The sequence below is a fragment of the Marmota flaviventris genome, chromosome 19 (genome assembly GCF_047511675.1).
Source record: "Marmota flaviventris isolate mMarFla1 chromosome 19, mMarFla1.hap1, whole genome shotgun sequence".
NCBI classification, from domain to species: domain Eukaryota; kingdom Metazoa; phylum Chordata; class Mammalia; order Rodentia; family Sciuridae; genus Marmota; species Marmota flaviventris.
In genome coordinates this window covers 33,702,506-33,726,061 of record NC_092516.1, presented here as the reverse complement: position 1 = coordinate 33,726,061, position 23,556 = coordinate 33,702,506, and the positions used below count along the sequence as shown (strand labels likewise).

At 44.5% G+C, this 23,556-nt stretch overlaps 1 protein-coding gene across 1 annotated transcript in view; it reads left to right on the top strand.

The window, feature by feature from the left end:
* Positions 1-23,556, top strand: part of LOC139702852 (guanine nucleotide-binding protein subunit alpha-12-like) — a 93,980-nt gene that overhangs the window by 24,768 nt on the left and 45,656 nt on the right. The window contains 1 exon segment of the mRNA XM_071605270.1: positions 20,157-20,372. Coding sequence (XP_071461371.1) covers positions 20,157-20,372 — 216 coding nt within the window.

The following is a 23,556-nucleotide window of genomic DNA, read 5'->3' as shown; positions in this document are numbered from 1 at the left end:
AGTTCTTGGTTGGAGTGCTTTTGCTCCCCAGGTGATGCTTGGAACTGTCTGGAGACCTTTTTGGTTGTCACAGCTGGTGGAGGTATCAGCACTTAGTGAGTGGAGATGCTGCCAAACACTCTGGTACGTAAGACAGTCTCCGAGTCAAGAACTACCCAGCCCAAAATGCCCACAGTGGGTGCCAAGGCCGATCCTCGTCTGTGTCAGATGATCAAACAATCTTTGCATGGCAGGATGGCTCTGTGTGTTAAATGTTAATGTCCTTAGCAATAACTTCCCCCCAGAAACTGCTGAACCCTGACATACCCTTTAAGTCATTGAATAGTCATTCCATGTTCAATGAATTAATTTAAATGTATTGCATTGAATTTTAGTGCCATTTGAAATGTTAAGGGTTATTTTATGGTGTTCTAGTACATTTAAAACTAGTAACTTACTAGTCACTAGAGGGCAGGAAGGAGGGAATATAATAACCATCCCAGCCGTTCATTGCCCACAGTTAAACATGATAATATCTGTCATGTTTGCTTCAGGTGTGTCTTCCCCTCTGTCTGCATCCAGTGTTTCTCCCATGCTCCTTTCCTCTCCGACTCTAGCACTGGAACCTGCTTGGCCTGGACTCAACTCACCCTCTCCAGCTCAGGATCATTCATTTCACAACACCTGAGTGCCAGGTGCTGTCCTCGGCTTTGGGAACACAGTCGTTGCTGTCATGAACTTGTACTCTTGGGGGTGGGAGGTTAGAGACAAGTAAGTAAAGAAATATGTAAAGTTAGATGATAAGCCATCTGAAGAACGATACAGCAGGGTGAGGGAGGTAGACTCGTGCGGAGTGGGTGTGGTTATGTGCTGTCTTAGGAGGCTGTGCTTGTTGTGTTAGCAAGGACTTGCAGAGGAACCCACGTGCTAACCTCTGGGGAAGGTGCCCCAGGCAGAGGGAACAGCGATGGGATGCTCAGGTCTTGTGTGCCTGGGGATTGTGGCCAGTGGAGAGGCCGGGGTAGGCCAGCAGGTTGAGAAAGGGAAGAGCCAGCCAGTGGATGTGGGGGCAGTGGGCTGGCCACAGCTCACTTAAAATGGAGCAGGATGGGAAGCCGCTGTCTAGGTGAAGTAGAGACATGAAATGATCCAACTTAGGCCTTTAAAAGGAGGACTCCACGAAGTTGCAATGCTGAGCCACAGCCTGGGGGACACAGTGGTGCAGATGCACCCCCTGGGTTGTTCAGTCTGGGAGGAGGAGTGCATAATAAGAAATCTCAGGGATGCGTTCTGTGCGCTTCATCATTCCACAGGCCTGTTTTCTCATCTGTGAAATGGTGGTGATAATCTTTGTTTTCTCATGGTTGCCCTTACAATGGAATGAGTTGAGAACATCCAAGACTTTTGCTGGACACAGCAAGTATCCGATTAGAATTAGCTCCAGTATTATTATTCTTATTCTTTTTTGGTTTTTTGTTTTTTTTTTTTTTTTTTTTTTTTCGGTACCAGGGATTGAACCCAGGGGCATTTAGCCACTAGCTACATTCCCAGCCCTTTTTTATATTTTATTCTGAAACAGGGTCTTGCGTAGTTGCTGAGGCTGTCTTTGAACCTGGTATTAGCGGTATGTGCCACCATGCCTGGCCCCTCCAGTATTATTCTTACTATGATGGCTGCCACCCTTCCCCCAGAGACAGCCACTGTCACAAATTTGATATTTGTTCAATCCACGTTTTTATGCTTCTGTTACTTATGTGCACATCCATAAACAAAATATGTATGTTTTGTTTATTTATATAATTAATATCTATTATATAATTTGTATATAATTTGTTTGATATATAATTTACATACTCACATATAATTTGTTTCTAAGGATTCATATAAATGGTGTCAAATAAATTATTTTCCTAGCCTTACATTTTCATTCTGTCCACATTGATACATGTGGGACCAGTCTGTTCCAGCCCTCACATAGCTTGCCATAGTTTGTGATTCATTCCCACACTGATGCGCAGCTGGGTTGTTTACCGTTTTCTCTGTGACCAACAGTGCTGCACTGTGTCCCTGTCCACATCTGCTGGTGCACTGTGACCAGTCTCTCTGGAGCGTGTACTTAGATGTGGGATGTTGGTTCTGAGCTGCAGGCAGTCCCAGCTCCTAGGTGCTGCCAAACACAGTTTCTCAAGGAAGGTCTTAGTCAATGTAGCTATTAAATAACCTGGAAAACCACATTACTTATTTTAGATTAATGGAAAATTCACCATAGATAGATTATTGGGACTTAGCAAATATATGTGCTACAGAAAGGAGGAGAGGAGTAACATGAAATGTACCTGGGATTTGTTTTAATCAGGCATGGTAAGACTGGAGAACATGGACATGACCATCATGAAAGAAGGAGCTTATATTCATAGGTCCCTAGAAATAGGAGGCAGGGGAGCACGGGGAAGATGTGGTCAAGAAGAAATGAGCAAGGCAGGATAAACAGTTGGGGGCTGGGTAATTTGCATCAGATAGTTTACATCCTGCCGTGGTTGTGAGGTGGTCCTGATTGCCTGGGGTGACTGGGCCAGAGGAACATCACCTCCTGCAGTGTAAGGGTCAGGTGGAAGAGGGTCCTGAGTTTGGGCATGGATTGGTTGGCTACACGTGAAGAGCTTCTCATAAGGGAGTCAGTTCTTCCTGTTCCTGGACGGGGTGGTGTCTCCAGGATCAGCAAGGCCCCAGATGTCAAAGCACCATAAATGCAGAAAGTAGAAAACATGATTAATACCAGAAGTTATTCAAAGAGAGTTATGTCACAGTTATGTAGAGCTGAGAAACATGAGGGCAATCATGTTTTCTCTGCAAACTGCACTGTTCCAGGCTCAGCTGGGCAGAAGTTGGAAAGCACAGCTACTTGAGGGGACTTGGAGGTGTTCAGCCTGGGCTTCAACCCTGGAGATGCTGATTCAAGAGCTCTGGGGTAACCAGGCATAGTGACCAGGCCTGTGATCCCAGCAATATTTTGAATTTCATCAATATAAAAATTTGTTCTCTCTTATTGTGAAGGTAATGATGTAACATTCTTGATAGTGCCTACTGGCATGCAGAGCCTGCAGTCTTCACTATCTGACCTTTACAGGAAAAAAAAAATGAGAACTTCTGGTGCTTCAGCTTCTTCCTCTTAGAGTGCCTTCACCTTGTATTAGCAACCCTCAGGAGCAGGTAGGCGAGGCCCCTCTCCCCCCTCAGGGCTTCTCATCCTTAGCTGCATCTCCCCCAAGGAATTTGAAACTGACCCCAAAGCTCTTTTTTTTTGGGGGGGGGGGTCTGGGGTTTGAACCCAGGGGTACTCTACCACTGAGCTACATCCCCAGCCTTTTTCATTTTTCTTTTGACACAGGGTCTCACTAAATTGTTTAGGGCCTTGCTAAGTTGCTAAGACTGGCTTTGAACTTGCAATCCTCCTGCCTCAGCCTTCCAAATTGCTGGGATACAGGTGTGCACCACCACACCTGGCTTAGAGTACAGCTTTTTGTAATACAGGTATACTGATAAGAAGTGGGGAATTCCTTCTGGAGGGAATAACATTTCAATTCATTCAGTTCATTGTAGTTCAAAGTTAGTGTTCCTGACCATGAAATCAGTAAAAAACAATCCCCAGCTCACAGGCCAGATGGAGACAAGAGATAGGATGGGTTTGGCCCACCTGCCCCCCAAGAGATAAGCAGTCAGAGTGTCTGAGGGGGGGCATGATCAGCCTCCTTATTCTCTGTCCCAGGCAGCTCTTAGCCCAGGGTGGTGAGGGGAGAGACTTGATGTTGGTCTTCGGTTTTGTGAGAGTACAATATAGACCCATTCATTCTGGTCTGAAGTTTTGCTGGCTTCCACCCTCAGATTCAGACTGAGTTATAGGCTGTGTAACAAAATTCAGCCCTGGAGAAGACCGTCTCAGATGACCCAGAGCAAATGTGAATGCCAGGGCTTTGAATTTGAAAATTAATTATGAAAAATTAATTTCTTAAGGTCTCCATAGCCGAATGCACTGGGTTCATATCTTGGTGAGTGTAAAACCAAAAATCACGACCAGGAGACAGAAGAATGGAGAAAGGCTTTATTACACCAGTGAGGAGAGCGCTGGAGTCCTTGAAAGCCACAATCTCCCTGATCAAAGAAGGCTGAAGATTTTATCAGGGAGCCTACATGTATTCATATAGGAAAGCACAGGAGGGGATGGGCATACTCCTGAGCATGCCCAGTTTGAGGTCATCAAGTACCTATTCAGGAAACATGGCGGACAGGAGCACTTTTGGGCATACTTAGTTCAGTATTCTAATGAGTCAAGTTTATTCCAGGTCAACTAAAAGGAGTCACAGTGGCTTTGGCCTTGGATGGTTCCTATTGGATTTTTCCAGAGTTTTAGCTAAAAAGAAAGAAGCTGGAAAGTATATTGACCACCTTTAGGGGGTGGCGGGTATGCAAGGGAAGGAGCCGCCCCTAAAGAGCCCATCTTGCTTGGCAGTCAACATCTGGTTTCCCAAGGTCTGGTACTGGGGTCATGGGGAAATGGAACCTCTGTTGTATTGTCTTTTGGGCCAACTGTGGACAAATCTGAAAGCAACTTTGTCTTTCATACTTGGGTAAACAAATGACTAAGAATGCCAAGCTCCCAAATGCAAAAATTGAGTCTACTCTGGTAAACTTTCATAGATTTTATTTATTTTTTACTTTTATTTTTTTAGTTGTAGATGGACAGACACAATACCTTTATTTTATTTATTTGTTTTTTATGTGTTGCTGAGGATTGAACCCAGTGTCTCACACATGCCAGGCAAGCACTCTAAGATTTTTTTTTTTTTTTGATAAAGTGATTCTGACATTAAACCTCTCCCCATCCTAAATTATTTTACAGTGTTTTCCAACAGTAGTCTAGGGTATATCTGAAAGAGCCACGTGGAGCCTAGCCACCACCATCGCCCTGCGCCCACCTCTGCTGTAACAGTTCTCTCTGCACACGCTCCTGCCACTCTGATGTGGTGTTTAGTTTTTCAGAAATGCTAGGCTCAGGGCCTTGGCCCACGAGATTCCTCCCACCAGGAAAGCTCCTCCTGCTGCCTTCTGCATGGCCTGTTCTTCCTCCTCTGAAGGTCAGCTTAAGGGTCACCTTCTTAGAGGGACAGCCCTCCCCTGCAGCAGCCTCCTTCCTCTAGCAGGGTGGTTCTCTGTGGAGCAGGGCCGCCCTGCCTGTCTGTTGACTTGCTGTTTGTATTGCTATTCCCCAAGCACGTACTCTTCAGGAGGGCCTGGGTCACATCTGTCCTGTTCACTGTGGTCTCAGTGCTGCCACAGCACTGGGCACGTGGTGACTTTGGGGGTGCACTGAATTGAATTATGAAACTGCTACAGGACTGCAGCAGTGCCCTGGTCACCCGTGCCTTGCGGGGAGTGCCTGTTGTTAGACACCAGGAATAAAAAGGTGGACGCGTCACAGGTACTACACTTAGGAGGCACCCAGCCTGCTAGGGAGGCTGAGAAGCCAATTCAGGTTTCCCTACCAGTTCAGGGGACAGGTCCACACAGTGCTGGAGCGGGCGAGTCAGGGATCCTTTCCAGAAAGAGTGTCAGGCACAGCTGATAAACTTGACAAGGCTGTTACATATAAGGAATTCACATCTGGAGGGAGATTTGACAGAGTACCTTTTAGATTCCTTCCAACTCAAATTTTGTGCCATGGGAGAAAAAAAAGAGAGAGAGAGAGAGAGAGAGAGAGAGAGAGAGAGAGAGAGAGAGAATAAGGAATTTTGTGCTGGGGAATGTGGTTTTAAATAGGATAGGCCTCACTGAGGAGGACTTTTGAATAAATACTCAAAGTTTCAAAAGAAATCCTCCCAAAGTCTTGGCTTATGGACTTGATGTTATTTGTGAACTTGGATAAAAATGGTGAGGGTTATTCCCATATCTTCAGTTGTCTTTAGTCCAGGTTATTGGAATTCTTAAAGACACATGTTGGTTTGCATGACTCACCCATATTAGGGAGGGTAGTCTGCTTTGCTGAGACCCCTGATTCTACTGCTGATCTAGTTGAGGAACAACCCACAGACACACCCAGAAACAGTGTCTTTTGGGGCCTGGCCATGTGACATGTGCATTTAGCTTCACAGTCTGTTCCCATCTCATGAACAAGGACTCTTCAGACACACCCAGTGATAGCGTCCTGGCTGGGCACCTCTGGCGGGTCATGTGACACGTGCAGTTAACATTGCAGTCTGTCCCTGTGTTATGGACAAGGAGCCTTTGCAAACAAGCGACACAGGCACAGACACAGACTCCAGATCTTGTCTCTACAGCAACCTGCCCCTCTCTGGGTCCATCGAGTTCCTTGCACTGGACACTTGCTGCATCTCCATTTTCATTTCCTTCCCAGGTTGGTCTGTCTCTTGTTAGGCATATTTTGTCCCCCCGCCCCCACACTTGAGAGCTCTTTGTCCCCAGCTTCTACCCCTGAGGCATAGGACATCCCAGTTCACTTCCTGCAGGTGTCCTTTATTCCAGGTCTCTTTATGTCTATCCCAGCAACAAACCTCACAGACTGGGAACTTCCGCTTCCTCTGGAGGGAGGAAGAGGAGGCAGGAGACAGGCCAGGAAGGAGGCATCACTGGAAACCTGATAAAGTCTATACTGTGGCACCTACTCCTTTTTTAGATAACTTTAAAAATAAAAACATCACTCTGCGGAGAAGGAGCATTCTGTTTCACCAAATCCTATAAATATTTATAACTTTGAAACCTTGTTTCATGATAGAGCTGGAAAGCATAAACTGAGCCCTCTTACTATTGGGGGTGAAGCGATTATATCTGAAAGGTCACTCAGGTCTGTTGATTTTATATATGTATTTATCCTTAAATCCATTTTTTAAAAAAGCCAAATAAGTGTACATTGTTTACCAACTTTGCCTTTAGTTAGAGGTAGAGTTTTCCTGGTAGTTGTAGTAAGTGTCTGCATTCAAGTGGCTTTGGTCAGGCACAGTCATGGAAAGGTCTGCCCGAGTGGGACATCAAGCCCTGATGTTGGCAGAGCACCAGCATCTGAGCAGCTGTAGAAAGAGCAAGTAAGCTAAGGAAAGCCGGGTCTCAATGATTTATCATAATTTTGAGGAAAGCAAATGTGAATCTTTAAAGGAGGAACTATTAATGTCTTGGAAATGGCCAGTGGGTTTGTTCGTAGAATTAGTAGCAGGGGGACTCACTCATTTTCAGGCTTCTGATGGCAAGCAGTCCACAATGCTGGTTCTGTGTGCACTTGAAATCCTGGTGTTCTCTGTGCTGCCGGGACATCTGCACACCCCAGTAACTGGTGCTTCGTCTGTTGAATAATGGACCTCTTCCTACTTCATGAGGAGGTGAGCTGGGGCTTTTCCCTAGTTCTTGATGAAAGGTGCTTGGTTGATGAGTGGATCCTGGTGTCCAGTATAGGCTGCTGGACTGATTTCCCAGTGGTCAACAATCCCTTGAAGGAACCTCAATCTCAGCACAACATGCTGCTGACGTGACCTAGTGATCAAAACCATGGCTGAGCTCAATGTAGTCTGGGAACTTTTGCTGAGCGTGCCCACTGGGAGCTATCAGAAGAAACCTGTCCCTTCCATACTATGATTATAAATATGCAGTGTGCATTGTGCACTTTGAATTAAATTGATCTTGCATTGCAGTCTTGTCTCAAGTGATTTTTGGAAGAAGTTTTTATAGTAAACAAGAAAGTTACTTTGTCATAAAATTCATCTTAGTAGCCGAGCACAATGGCATGTGCCTGTAGTCTCAGCTACTCTGAGTCTAAAGTGGAAGGATCAGTTGAACCCAGGAGTTCAAGGCCAGCCTGGCAACACAACCAGACCCTGTCTCTAAAAACAAAACAAGCAAACAAATTTATCTGAGGAATAAGAAGCAGCAAATGTATGCTCCTGTACCTTTGGAACGTGTTGGCTCCTCTAGTTGTCCTGGGCTTTCTCTGCACAGTTGGGAAACCCGGGTTCCTGCATTGCCTTTGCTCTATGGAAGTTGGTGTGAGAGCAGCCTCTTGTGTGTGTTTTGCGCACAACGTGGGCACTGTGCTGTGTGGACCAGGAGAAGGGGCATGTGGTCCCATGCAGAGAGCAGGTTCAGGTCAGCACAGGGAGGGATTAGCCCTGCCCAGTGCTGCACTGAGCTCCTTCTGGGTGTGAAGTCAAATCCTGAACCTGCCAGGGCCTGGCCCAGGGTCTTTGGACTGGGTTTCCTGTAAGCTTGTATTTTCTTTCAAATTCTGATCTTTTGCTGCTGGAAGATGAAATCCCCTCACTGACTATTCAGGAAACATGTGTTTCTAATGATTCCCTAGAGGCTGAGCTGCTGGTTTGGGTGGGTGTTTTGTTGAATTAGAGCTGACCAGGGGCCCCACCTCCACATCTCGTCTCATTATCTTGCAGCAACTGCTGGATCCAACATAAAATTATCGTCATCTAGAGCTAAGTTGCTCCTAAAGAATATGACATGATGAGTGATAGTAGTATTGCTAATACTAGTGGTATTATTGTGCCCATCTAGGGTTCTGTGGCCTGAATATGTTCTCCTAAAATTCTTACGTTGAAATTCTAACACCCAAGGTGACAATATTAGCAGATATGGGTCCTTTGGGAGGTGATTAGGTAAGAAGGACAGAGTCTTCATGAATGCCATTAGTGCCTTTCTACTGGGACCCCAGAGAGCTCATTCACCTCTTCACCATCGTGAGGAAACAGCCAGAAGGCACTGTCTGTGCACCAGGAAGCAGCCCTTACCACTCACCACGTGTGCTTGTGCCTCATTCTGGGACTCCCAGCCTCTAAACTGAGAAATTTCTGTTTATCACTTCCCAGTCTGTAGTACTTTGCTCTAGCAGCCCAAATGCGGTAAGGTATATAGCAAACTCTGAAAACTTAGATGCTTTGTAAGAGGTCCCACTGCTCCACCGTGACCCCTTTCTAGTATCAAGCCATTTCCCAGTGAGAGTGACTGCCGGCTGAGAGACGTGGCACTGGAGGGCTGCCCCCGACTCAGCAATGCCTTTAAAGGAGAATCTGAATTTTATTAATCATAAAAGCATCTGTATACTTTGAAAAGAAGTAAAACAGATGTAGGAAATCGCTTCTCTGTAAATACAGTCAGTCACTTCACAGTTTTAATCTACCTGTGACAGCAAATTAAGCTGTCTTCTTTTTGGTTGAGCTTTTCTTTGACATGAAAAGGAGATGTATATAAAAGGAACTTCCAGATCCACTATACAGCTACTTTTTAAAAATCTAGGATGGGCCCATATTGCTAAGCTCATTATTGAGTACTTATGTGGGGGATGCCCCATAAAGTGACTCATAGTGTTTAGTTTATGCACCATTGATCATCGTTGGTGCAAGGCGATCTAATTGCTCTAAATATCTCATATAAAAATACCTGCAATTGGGCTGGGAATGTGGCTCAAGCGGTAGCGCGCTCGCCTGCATGCGTGCGGCCCGGGTTCGATCCTCAGCACCACATACAAACAAAGATGTTGTGTCCGCCGAAAAAACTAAAAAATAAATACAGGTGGGGACCCTAGGAGCCCTCACTCTTCTCCCCACACTGGGCATCCACTGTGTGCCAGCCCCAGAATGCAGGAAGCAGCAAAAAAAGAAAAAAAATCTGCCCCTGCTGACCGTCCAGTGAGGGAAGAAATAATAAACAAGACAGAGTGACCTGTGACGGGTGTTAGCTAAGAGAAACAAAAAGCAGGGAAGGTGTGTGGGAAGGTGGGCATAGCATGGGTGTGGTTGTGATTTCATACTCCGTGCAGGGAGAACCTTGCTCAGGTGACAACAGGAGGGAGACTAAGGAAGTGAGCCCTATGGAGATCTGAGCTTGAGAATTTCAGTTGTTAGAAACCAGACATATAAAGGCCCTGAGGCAGAGACACGAGGCTGGGGAGGCTAGAGTAAAGCAAATCACAGTGCTGAGGAGGAGGAAGAGAACTCAGAGGTATCAGACCATGTCCTGTGGACCTTCTGGGCCTTTGTGAGGCCCTGGGCTTTTGCTTTGATGTGATGCAGACCTTTGAGGTTATGAACTGATTTGGTGTAGCAGGCCGACCTGGCTGCGGGCTTTCAGAACAGTCGGACAGGGGCAAGTGTAGACATGAGGAGACCAGTTGGAAGACTTGGTGGTAACACAGGTGAGAGAAGATGGTGGCCAGGCCAAAGCAACAGTCTAGGAGTGGCAAGAAGTAGTCAGGGGCCAGGGATTGCTACAGGTGCATGCCAGATGGGTGGGATGTGCCACTCCCAGCTACAGGCCACTACTGCGCTCCCACAGGTACAGGCCTGCAGGAGCATGGGCCTCCTCTGTCCAGGACAGGCCCTCTTGACCTCCTGACTCCAGTCCTGCAGGGTGGCTAATTCAGACTGCCACCAATGGCCAGTCTGCAGGGGAGGCACAGGCCACAGGGGCACAGTAGGTGTCTCAGTCACTGCTCTTGGTGATCTGCAGAGGGTTCTGATGTAGTTTTTCCAAAGACACAGTGGTGACAGGGTCCTGGACTCCTGGGTCGAACTCAGCCAAAGCCGGGATTAGCTGCCCAACAGGACTGCTGTGTACACTGCTGGAAACCATTGTGCAAAACAGCCTCTCTGCCTAAAGAAGAGCAGGGGCTGAGCCAGAAGAAAATATATTAACAGATTCCCGCATCAGACACTGAACACTGCAGAGCCCAATGCTGCTGTTCTGTAAACACGTGCTCATGAAGTCTCATTCAGGACGCTTGTTTTCAGCGTCCAGTCCATGGAGGGCAGAAGCCTGAAGGACGGGGTTGTTGCATGGCAGCCTGAGACCTAAAAGGAAGGAAGCAACTGAGTAAAAAGAGCCTTTTTAAGTGCTTTACCTCATAATCCGCCAGAGCCCCCACCCGGCAGAGGAGCACTGTTCCCAGGAGTTCTTTCTAACGAGCAGAGTAGCCATCCTCTCTCCCGAGTCTGTTTATGCCTCAGACTTACCACTTAATTTGAAATGCTGCAGTGTGACAGTTGGGAACGCATCTGCCTGATGCTGATACTTAAATTTATTGACATGCCCAAGTACATTTCTGACACTATTTACGTTCCCATTGAGTTTATTTTCTGCAGTAGTAGTTTTATCTTCTTTACGCTTCTCTCCAGTTGGTTTTATCATCAACCCAAAACCCCACCAGATAATTTTTTGCTGTTTTTTTGTTTTTTTTTCCTGCAGTGCTGGGGATGGAACCCAGGGCCTTGTACATGCTAGGCAAGTGCTCTGCCATCAAGCCTCCCTCGGTCCCCTCCAGATGGTTTTAGGGGCAAGGAAGGAGTATAATGAGCAGGCTGGTTTGTTATTCTGGCTAATCCTTGCCTCTTACACTTTACTTGAAAGCTTCATTATTTCAAAGGGATTTCTGTTCATATAGACAATAATTAAGGTTAACTCTTCAATCAAATTCAAGACTCTCCTGATTTTAAAACCTCTAGAAACTCAGGCTAAGTGTTTTAAATTTGTTCTTTATGCTGTGGCATTAAAAGTTTCATTGGAAGAGTTGGCTGAATCAGATTCTCTAATTGGAAATCTAAGATGCATGTGAAATTTAGGTATTTTGGCTACAAAGTAGTTACTTTTTTATTTTATCTATTATCTATTTTATTATTTAATAATGGCTATTTTACTATAAATAGGAATGAGATAAAAATTAACATATAAAATATAAAAGTGAATATAAAAGCTTATTTGAAGTATAGAAGCCAAATATCTATCAATTTTCCTTTTTTTTTTTTTCCTCCTACTGTGGATTGTTGGGATGTATTTGCTAAATTTTTTTCATTTTAAGTCAATTAGCATGCTCTTTCTCTGGGCTCCCATCTGAGGATATGCCTGCCTAGATGTTGCTGGAGAACAACTTTAGTAAAGCAAATAAATCAATTCAAAACACAAATTGGGGAAGTTAAAGGAAAATAAGATACAAAAAAAGTGTAAATGTGTAAATTGGGACAACCTTTCCAGAGAGCAGTTTAGTACTAGTTATCAAAAGTCTCAAAACTGTATGGGTTTTGACCTTGACCTTCTGTAATGCAGTTTCTACCAACTCACCACAAGAAAATAGTCAGATATGTGCAGGAGGCTTTGCATGGTCCATACATTGGAAATGCCTCCCACATGTCCCATGTGTTGACCTACTGTGCATCAATTCCAATCCTGAAAAGATGGAAGTAATTAATGGCTTGGGAAAGTGATTGTGATGTATTGCTAGAAATGTTCTTCTAGGGCTATAAAATGTATATATTGGGCTGGGGTCATGGCTCAGTGGTAGAGCACTTCCCTAGCACATGGGAGGTTCTGGGTTCAATCTTCAGCATTGCATAAAAAAATAAAATAAAGATATTTTTAAAAGATGCAGATCTATACACTCTTTTAAAAAAAAAGTATATACTCACAAAGAGGATTTCTAGGAAGAATGAGATAGTTAACATTCCAACATGTTAATAAATGTTATTTCTAGGTAGTGATGATTTTGATGATTTGATTTTTTTATGCATTTCTCTATTTCCTATGTTTTCTACACTAAAAATGTATTATGTGTATAATCAGAAAGAGGCAGATTCCATTTTTAGAAATGTTACCATACAGCAATACTGTCCAATAGCAATATAATGTAAGCCACAAATGTGAGCCACATGTGAACTTTAAATTTCCTAGTAGCCTTTAAGAAAAACAAAAAGAAACAGAAAAAAATCAATTTTAATATTATATTTTATTTAACCCAGTATATTCAAAATATTATCACTGCAACAGGTAATCATATTAACAAAAAGATGTTTTGTTTACTTTTCATAGTGAATTTGAAATCCATTATGTATTTACAGTAATCTCAATTCACACTGGCCACATTTCCACCTCTTGGTGGCCACTTGTGGTTATGATGGAGCAGTCAAGGGATATTCTAAAGTGCTTCCGGGACAGGGAAGTTCTACTCTCTGGAGATTAGACAGAAGTAGAATCTGAACTCACAGAATTTATTGACTGAGCCAGGCTTACAGCATATCCCATACCTCTAGATTTTAATTACTGTTTTGTAAAAACATTCTGCAGATTCAAAGGTCAACTCAGATCTGGTCTAGTCTCAGCGCCTGCTGTTGGCTGTGTGGTAGCAGCAGTATGGGCCACCTCTGCCTCTTGCTTCTCCCTCCTCTCATTCCCCAGGCATACCCACTCACAGTATAGATGTAGCTTTAAAAATCCTAGCTTCAGATTAGATCATGCTTTCTGGCTGTGGATGGCGGCTTTGCACTTGTTTTCTCATCTATAAGGAACATTCACCTCATGGAGTTATAAAGATTAAACCAGCTAACAGATGTGGCATAGTCCATTAACAGGGCAAGCACCAAGTATGTGAATGGTGTGCATTTTTATAGCTTCTCTGAACCAGCCCTTTGCTTGTTAGACTAGCATGCAGTTTATGCACACCCGCACTTGCTTGTGTACTTGTCATCTCCATCAGTACTTAAAGGCTCTGTGGGAAGGCTTTGCAGGTACTTTTGTGACCTCTGCACCTACATTTACTATTATATGCCTAGGGCTGAAAGTGATGAGGTTTGGCTAAGTCAGGAGACTGTCTTTCTAAGTGGATATTAACTGTGTATTCTTTTCAGCATCTTAAGTGGAAGAAAGTATGTGATAGCTCCATGGGCCATGCCTCACCTTGCAATCCAAGATGGCGCTGAGTAATGGGACATGGCTGGGTTTCATCAAAACCAGCCTAGTTGTCAGACACAGTGGTACACACCTGTAATCCCAACTCAGGAGGCTGGTCAGGATGATCCTAAGTTTGAATCCAGCTTCAGTAACTTAGTGAGGACCTACATCAAAATTTAAAAATAAATAAATGAAAGGGTGAAGTGCCCCTGGTTTAATCCCTGGTATCCAAAAAAAAAAGGGAGGGGGCTAGTGATGCTACCCCCAAAGAACCAAGGTTTCACAATTTCTCACACCTCACATTGTTCCTTTCCACTCTCTTGTCAGTGCCTCACAAAACCCAACTTGCTACAGTTGTACTCTGATTCTTAGCCAGTCTGCTAGATTTGAAGGAGTGGGACATAGGAAAGGGTCTCGTAGCAGGCTTATCTACAAGAGTCTGGCCCCATGACTCTCAGCCCACTACCCACAGGGGGAGAAAGGGTTATGGTTGGGACCCAGCGTGTGTGTGTGTGTGTGTGTGTGTGTGTGTGTGTGTGCGCGCGCGCATATGAACATGCAGATGTGTGTACATGTCCATCCAGATTTAGCTTTCCTTATATAGGGTATCTATTTTAACCAAAACAAAAATTCTATGCAATACTTACCTTTGCAGTGTACAGTTTATTTAGATTTGCCCTTATATTCTAATTCATTTTTTTAAAATGCCTACTAGACTATTTCACAGTGGGCATCCTGGCTTGAATTTGAAAACACTGAATTAGCACATTAAACTAGATACCTGTATTTGCAGGCTTCTTTCTCTCTCGGAATGATCTTTAGCATTTTTTTCCTCACGTTTCTTTAATTTTTTATATTCTTAACCAAAAGGCTTCATTTCCTTCTTGTACCAGCATTCATCCAAATAACATTTAGTGAAATATTTAAAAAGGGTCCAAGGGTTATAGCCTGACACCTGAAAGAACGGGAGGGAAAAAACTTGGTTTATGTATGGCTCCCGGACGTGATTTCAGAAGTCCCCTGAATGCCAGCCCTGGATTTCTGAAACACATTCTTCTTCCACATTCCAGTTTGGAAGCTCTGAGGAAATCTGAACTGATGCTGAATTCCTTTTTTCCTTTTTCCTTCTGGCTTTCAGGAAAACTTGTGCTAGTTATCTGAAAAAAAAAAATCTAAGGATGACTGTAGCTTCCCGTGGGCACATCCTGAACCTATAGTTTTCCCATCGTTCCATTTATTTCCTGAAAATCTTTCTGAGATTTCTCACTGCCTTGTGAAATTCAGCTTGTCAGTAACTGACTCAGGTGTCCCTGCTCCTGAGCTACCTTTCTGGGGACTGGTAGCGGCTGTCTGGTGACTGTGGCCTGCACAGACTGTGCTGGGCTGCCGTTCTCTTAGCTCTGTGTGGGTTGATAGGTGGGACACGTGGTGTCACCTGGTGCTGCCCTGCCTTGGTGTGTCTTGTAGCCCCACCTACCACATGGGTCTGGAGGCAGCCCTCCAACCTCCAACCTTGCCCTTTTTCAAAACCTGTTTTTCCCCCATTTCCTACAGAAGTTCCAGATTTCTTAGCTCACCCCAGTTTGTCTTTAAACTTCTTTCACCAGAGTGGTGACTTTTCTGGCTGTCCTCCATCTTGCTCTGACCTTCGCTTGCAGCATTTATCTCAGGACTCTGCATCTGATGGCCTGTGGCTCATCTGCTGTCTCTGTCCTGCTGCCGAGGTGTTTTGAAAGTGCTCGATGTAGAAGCCACCTGGCACTTTGCTTTGCCCAAGGAGAGCCCTTGAGCTTTAGTTGGTAGCACTCTGTGGGTGGCTTTCCTGGCAAAGCAGTATGCATTTGTCCCAGAAAGCAGCCTCGGAGAGCCAGGGTAGGTGCAGGCAGGGGTGGCCAGCTTGGCTGCAGCCAGCTTCCCACTGGAAGCTGCTAGAAACTTTGGGGCCAGGCTCCTCGCCTCCAGCTTTCCTTTCTCACTCTCTCTGACCTTTGAATAGAAGGTACCCTGCACTTCAGTTCCAGAGAGAAACCGAGAGGAGTGTCTGTCTTTGTTGAATTCATTAATTTAAAGAAATGTATCCTGTTTACATTTCTGGCAGCCTTTCTTTGATTTGGATGGTGGCCAAAGGCAAACAAGCCAGCCTGATGGAGTTAAAGCATGGAGCTTTCCAAGTACACAGGCCTCGTCCAAGTGCATGCTCAAAACCGGAAAATGGCCTCAATGTAACTGTCTCGTCCTATAGAAAAGGCTTGTTCTATTTACTTGCATTTTATATCCAACTTAGCTGTAGTATTTATTGTGGGAAGGTTTTAGTGGGGAGTAGCTATTCTAAAAAGATTTGGCTTGATTAGGAGCTAAACTAACAAAATCTATTTGGAAGTGAAATAATAGGCTTTACAATTTTTGGTCCTCTTCCAATAAAACCAACATCCCCCCCACCACCACCACCCATCTACATTCCCCAGCAGACTGGGATATATGCTCTGACTCGGAAGTTCAAGTTGCTGGATTTATAAGTTGTCTTAAAAATGCTCTTTGAGCTGTTTAAAGTGTTACATTGTATTGAGATGAAGTCATCAAACTGCTTGAGACTTTAACTGTTTGTATTTGCACAACTGAGAAAGTATAGGATTATCAAAAAAGTTAGGATTTGGGTAACACTGTTGATGAAGGCTCTCCTTTGTCGTAAAGGAACTTAAGTCTGTTGTCTTCTGGCCTGTTTGTTTTTTGGGTTTTTTTGTTTGTTTTCTATTTTCCGTTAGGTATATATGAGTTTTAGGATTTACTTGGCTTTTGTCTTTCAGGAAATTGGTTTTTTATTGGAAAAGACCAGGCTAGATTTTTTTTTTTTAATCATAGCTTATTCTTATACTAGTATCTGACTGAAGACACTAGCAACTCTTATGAGTCTGCAAGATAAACACAATGTCACCAAAGACCTGAAGCCCCAGAGGTAGTCCACATGTCCCTCTAAGAAGGAGAAAGAGTGGACTTGGAACTTGAGCAGATGTCCCACAGCAGAAAACTTACCTAGAAGTCTGTTTGGGAATTTCAGAATAAAGTTGGCAGGGAGCAGTTTTTGACTTGAATAATTTAAGTGGGCCAAAGAGAGCCATCTTTTCTCCTGATGCCTTTCCTGCAAACTAAGTGAAAAAGATACAGAAAGTGGACTCCAGTTAACTGTTGTAATTCAAAGTTCATCATTAATTTTGCCAACTGCCATGATTTTTTATAAAGTAAGGAGTCTGTTCTTCATGGCTAAGTGTAGCTGGTTGGAGTAACTGTGGCTTACTCAGGTGGCATCCAGCAGGGGGGTACCAGGCTACTGTCAGGTGTCTACTATGTGTGTGTAGCCAAACCGAGGTCAACCCCAGATTTCATCTCTGACATATAGAAATGATACTCCCCAGGGGTTGTAGATTTCACTGGGAGTGAGGTCACACTCCTTATGAAGCTAAACAGTTGTATAAAAATAGCACCTGAAAGGGTACCTTAAGGGTCAGATAGTGTGCATATTGAGGTGCATTGGCAGGGCTGGTAGGTGGGCTGGTTTCCTGACTCGGGGACAGACAGAGGCTGAAATCCTGTCTAGGATTTGCCAGTCTTGGGACTGCATCCACCAGGACAAGAGGGGTCCTTTCTGTGACTTGGACAAAGGCTTCAAGACCCTTTGCTCAAATCTCATCAGAGAAATCAGTGCTGCCTTCTGCATGTGCAGGTAACTTTTGCTGTGCATGACGTGGAAAATTTGAATCATCTTTTTTTCTTGAGTTCTCGGACCTGTGAATATATTGCTCTTTGGGGAAGGCTGAAGATCACGGTGTAGTCAGAGAAAGAGGTGAGATGGGAGCATTCCAGAGGCAGCAATGTGGAGAGTGAGGAACAGGAAGGGAGGAAAGTGGAGGACTTGGCTCAGTTCCCCCAGGATGGGTTCTGACCCACTGTTGCCCTCAGTACAAGAATCAACTCTTCAGAAAGCTTGGTTAGAGACCCAGCTCGGATTAGGAGTTTTCTGAGCCTTGCTTTTTCCTACTACCTCTTTTCCCTTGGCCTCTAGTAACCTTCCCTTTCCACACCACATAGTCAGGGCATACATTACTGTGACTGCTATTTAGCTTTTTAAAAACTTTATTTTGAAATAATTATAGGTTCATAGGAAGTTGCAAAGATGGTATAGGGAGGTATCATCCAGTTTCCCCCATAGTTATGACGTACATAATTACAGTACAATATCAAAGCCAGGAAACTGACACCAGTACAGTGTAGGAGGGGTTCTGTGCCATTTTATCACCTGCATAGATTGATGTGACCAACAGTCAAGACCTCAGAGATCTCTTTAAGAGAATCACATAGTTGTGACATTTTGAGATTGACTTTTCTCTTTTGACATCATGTGCTGTAGTTCTCTCCAGATTGTTGCGTGTCAATAATTCTTTTTAATTACTAAGTGGTATTCCGTAGTATGAATGTATTGTAGTTCCCAGTTTGGGACTCATGGAAATGAAGCTACTGTGGACATTCCTGCACATGCCTTTGTGTGGACCTCAGTTTTCATTTCTCCAGCACAAACACTTAAGATTGAGGTTGCGGCACTGTGTCATAACCATGTGCTTAGTTTTCAAAGAAACTGTCTACTTCTGTCCACGATCTGTGCTGGTTGTGTTCCCATTTCTCCACGTCCTCACTGCCACTTGGTGGTGTCACTGCTGTTCCTTCCCACTGTTTCCCATCGTGTGGAGATGGCTCCTGGAGGTCCGGCCCTCTCTGCTTTTCCCTGGCGTCTAGCAAGCATGAGCCTCTTCACCTGCTGATTTGTCATCTGCTTGCACTACCTGCAGAGATATCTCTAAGTGTCCTGTGCCTGTTTTCTAGCTGAATTTTTAAAATTTATTTTGCTTTCTAAGCACCAGTTTTCTTTTTGTTTTTTCATTCCATGTGTTTTATTGGTACCTTATAATTGTACATAATGATGGGATTTATAGTTACGTATTCATACATGCACACAATTTAACAATATAATTTGGCCAGTGTCACTCCCCAACGCTCTCCCCTCCCTCCCCACCTTCCACCTCCAGTCCTGTTCCTCTACTGATCTCCCTTTGATTTTCATTATATCCCTGATCCGACCCATACCTTTTTCTCCCCTTTTTTTCTCTGTAGCTTCCACATATGAGAGAAAACTACCCATCCCTTGACCTTCTGAATTTGGCTTATTTCACTTAACATAATGGTCTCCAGTTCCACCAATTTTCCTGCAAATGACATAATTTAATTCTTCTTTATGACTGAATAAAGTTCCAATGTGTATATATACCACGTTTTCTTTATCATTTCATCTGTTGATGGGCTCCTAGGCTGGTTCCATAGTTTAGCCATTGAGAATTGTGGTGCTGTAAACATGGGTATGTAGGTATCGCTATAGTAAGGTGAACTTTATTCTTTAGGATAAACCCCAAGGAATGGGTCATATGGTGGTTCCATGCCTAGTCTTTTGAGGATCCTCCATACTGATTTCCTGTAGTAGTTGTACTAATTTATAATTGCTCCGACAACATAGAAGTATTCCTTTTTCTCCACATCCTCTCCACCATTTGTTATTCTTTGTATTCTTGATGGCTGCCATTCTGCCTGGTGTTGACCCTGGGGTCCTCTGGACTGGAGGTCAGGGTCCCACCCAACTGTCACCTGTTTGGTTTCCAGTTGGAAAGGCAGACACTCTGTGCCCTATGCTACTCTGCAGGGTATCGACCATGTAAGAGAGCACTCTGGGGACCTCAGAGAACTCCACCTCCATAGACACCGTCTTGCTGGACTCTGCTCTAAGAATGATGAAACAATCCAGCTCAGCTGGCAGCAGAGATGGACGACCCCACAGCCAGAGGCCTTCCCTAGTACTGTTTCATGTAGGCTGCTTCTCCATCCCTTTGCCCTGTGAGGTGAGAAGGGGCAGAAAATACTCACTTTTGGTTTTTTAACAGTGAAGAAATAAGCAAAATATGGAAAGCAGTTTCTCTTCACCCCAAACAGTGGTGGCATCATCCCCAGGATGTGGTCGAAGTTCCTGCCCAGGTGGGGTTAGTCTTTCCCTGCTGCATGGCTGCCAATTGCCAGTGTGTTTTCTCACCCAGTTGGGACAAGTGACTGCAACCTTCTGGTTTCTGGGAGCTGCTGGATTTCTGACTGCACTGCTTCCTCCTCCCTCTCAGTGCTTTTCATATGCATGTAGGAAACGGTGGCCCATTTGGGTGGTGGTGTCCACACCTGTCTCATAGGGTGTGGTCCCAGGAGTTGAGACATTGGTTCCACAACAGAACAAACCAAAGGCAAATCTGGTTGCAAGTTCCACAGCTCGTGAGTTTTCTGCTTTCTCACAGTCAGCGCCTGTACTAAGGTTCTGTATTTTGATGTCGTCTCAGAGCACAATTAAATCCTTTTTCCCTTCTCTTATTTCCTAGGGCTCAAGGGTGCTTGTTGATGCACGGGACAAGCTTGGCATCCCTTAGCAGCACTCTGAAAACGAGAAGCATGGGATGTTCTTGATGGCCTTTGAGAACAAGGCAGGGCTGCCTGTGGAGCCTGCCACCTTCCAGCTCTATGTGCCAGCCCTGAGCGCGCTCTGGAGGGACTCGGAGATCAGGGAGGCTTTCAGCCGCAGGAGCGAGTTCCAGCTGGTGAGTGGCCTCTCACTTGACAAGACCGTTTTGACCTTTAGCAGAATTTCCTTATAAATTATGTGAAAATATAGGTGAGCTGTCTGTTGTTATAAATCCTGGCAGAGGCTAACGGAGCCACCAAAGGGTGCTGTACAGTGCACTCAGGCCAGAGGCATGTTTGTATCCAGGTAATGCAAAGGGGTGCGACCCAGGAACTCGGACATCAAGAAGGTCTCGTCCGTTGTAGGAAATCAACATCCCCTTAACACAGCTTTCTGGCTGTGATGTGTGGGAGATAGAGATGGGGGTGGGTGTTTCCAGATCAATCTGGGGAGCTGATCTCTGACCCCTTTCGACCTGCTCTCCTCAGATTCGTTCCTTCCACTTTACAGGCTAAACGTGTCACAAAGCCTAGCTATTTTAGTCACTTAGACTGCTTTACCATGCGAAACTGTAACCAGAGAACTGGAGATGCTTTGCATTTTTGCCCTTTGGTTTTTCCTCAACTGCCCTTTAATACTGACAGTATGTAAGGAGAAGCATGGGTTGCCCTTCTAACCAGGTCTGCCATCTGTGCACCCAGGGTCCATGGTACAGGATCACCTCCTCATGCCTTCCCCGATCCCTTGTCCCTGGCCTTTCTTCATAGTTTGCTATAATATGTATTTAGACAGTGCAGACTTGTGTTCTACTGATTTTCAAACTATAAAAGCTATTTCTTAGGGCGCATGCCATTCTGCAATAGCTTTTTTCCACCTGTGGAAGTCCCCCCACTGTGATCTTTGTTCGTCCACTGTCATGTGAGGATGTTCCACCTGTCATCATGTTTTTAATTGTTTTCTGTGTTTTGCTGTTACAAACTGTTGTGATCATTGTTGTCTGTCTCCAGGTGCTGCGTTCAAGGGCTTCTCTAGGATGTATACCTCGGTGTAACTGTCAGATCCTGGGGCACATGCATCTTCACGTAGACAAGATACTGCCAGAATATTTTCCTGAGTGGCTGTACCAGTTATTGCCTCTGCCAATAGTGGAAGAGGGTTCCATGAGTTCCACAAATGGGCCAATATTTAGAATTATCAGGCCCCCAATTTTTAATTGTATCTCATTATAGCTTAGTTGAAGTTGCCCTGAGTTTGTTTATACAAACAAAATACATACGCATTTTCTCTTCCGGGAAATGCCTATTCATGTCCTTTGCCCTTTTTTGGGGAGCAGGGGTGGAGGGGTTGAACTCAGGGTCACTTAACTACTGAGCCACATCTCCAGCCCTATTTTGTATTTTATTTAGGAATGGGATCTCACCGAGTTGCTAAACGCCTCAACCATTGCTGAGGCTGGCTTTGAACTCACAATCATCCTGACTCAGCCTCCTAAGCTGCTGAGATTACAGGCATGCGCCACCCTGCCCAGCTCTTTTGCCCATTTTTTTCTGAGTTTTTTAAATTTCCGCATTCAGCCAAGAGATTCTGCAGTGCACCGATGACCCTTGCAGTTCAGTCTCTGCATGCTTCACCTCACTTCCTGCAGCACTAGCATCTTATACAACCATAGTCCACTCCCTGGCACCAGGAAACGCACACTGGTACAGTGTTTAAATGTCACCTGTTTGTCCTCTGATGTCTCTTGTGTGCCAGAACCAGCTCTGGGATCTTCAGTGTGTTGTCTGTGCCCTTGGTCTCCTTTGATTTGTGACTTGATCTTTACTTGTTTTCCATGACCTGGAGACCTAAATAACACTGGCCAGTTGCTTTTGTAGAATGTCTCTGTTGGGTCTGTCTGGTGTTTTCTCATCATTAGCAAGAGCACCATGGTAGTGACTTGTGCCCTTCCTAGAGTACTATGTCAGGAGGTGTGTGGTGTGGATGTGTCCATTGCTGGTTACTTGGTTAAGGCGGTGCCTGGCAGGTTCTCTGTGTTGCTATGACTTGGGGAGGTGTTTGAGACAATGCACATATCCTGTTTCTCATCAAGCTTTTGCCCACTAATTTTCATCTTAAGGGAACCTTAAGGATGACATTGTCCTAATGCTCATTCATTTGCATATTGTTTCTCAAGTTAATTTAATAATTAAGGTAAAAGCATGAAAAGAAGCAAAAGATTTGGTTACCATAGAAACAAAAAATCTAAATCGTGTTAAGGGCAGGAACATAAGAATCAGCTGGGAGAACATAAGTTAGCGTCCAAGTGTGGAATTTGGGGGGTTAAGTCTTTTCCCCCATAAGCTCACATGGTCTGGGAAAGATGATTCTAGTCTATTCAGAACTGGAATTGGAAGGAAATTGCTTCTGTCGATTGAGGACTTACCAAAGAAGGAAATGTAAACATCCAGAGCTGATTATTCACAACGCATGTCCAATAAGCACCCGCCCAGGAAGTCAGTGTGTGCGCTGGTGGTTTCCTCAGACTTATCATTTGCCTCGTTCCTCTGGACACAGTGTTTTAGAGCTGGAAAGAACCCCCAGCTTAGGAAATCAAGCTCTCGAATTGTTTCAGACTTGGACACAAGCCCAGAGAGGTTGTGGCTGGGTTGAGGTCATATCTGGTAACCATTCTGAGAAATTGGGGCCCAAAAGCCCAGTCACTTATTTCTCCCTATGTTCACTCCCTCAACACTTTAGAGCACCTACTGTGTGCCAGATACTGTGCTCCATGCTAGGGATACAGCAGCAAGTAAGACTCAAGACATGTCTGTCCCCAGAGAGCTTTTAGTCTTGCCATCAACCTGGCATGGGCCAGGTGAGGCTGCCGTGGGGCCTGCAGCCACCTGTTTGTTCGTCTTTCGCTTCAGGCAGCGTGACTTTTGAGGCTGTGGCCACCTGAATAGTCTGCTATTCAAGACAACTATGTGTTTTGTTTTAAATTTTTTAGTTTTAGGTGGACACAATATCTTTATTTTTATGTGGTGCTGAGGATAGAGCTCACATGTGCTAGGCAAGCACTCTACCACTGAGCCACAACCCCAGCCCCACAACTATGTGTTTTTAAAGACCATAGTTACTAAAAGCAAGCATGACAGTGTTAAATTCTTGCTTTTTGAGTATTGGATACATGGGTGTGTGTTATTCCTACATTTTGTACATTTCTATGTTTTTCTTTATTTTTAAAATATCATAGCATTTTATTGAATAACTAGACAGTAGGCCCTTAATAGTCATTATTGTCAAAATATACAGTTACAGCCAAAGTGCAAGAGGGTGACTGT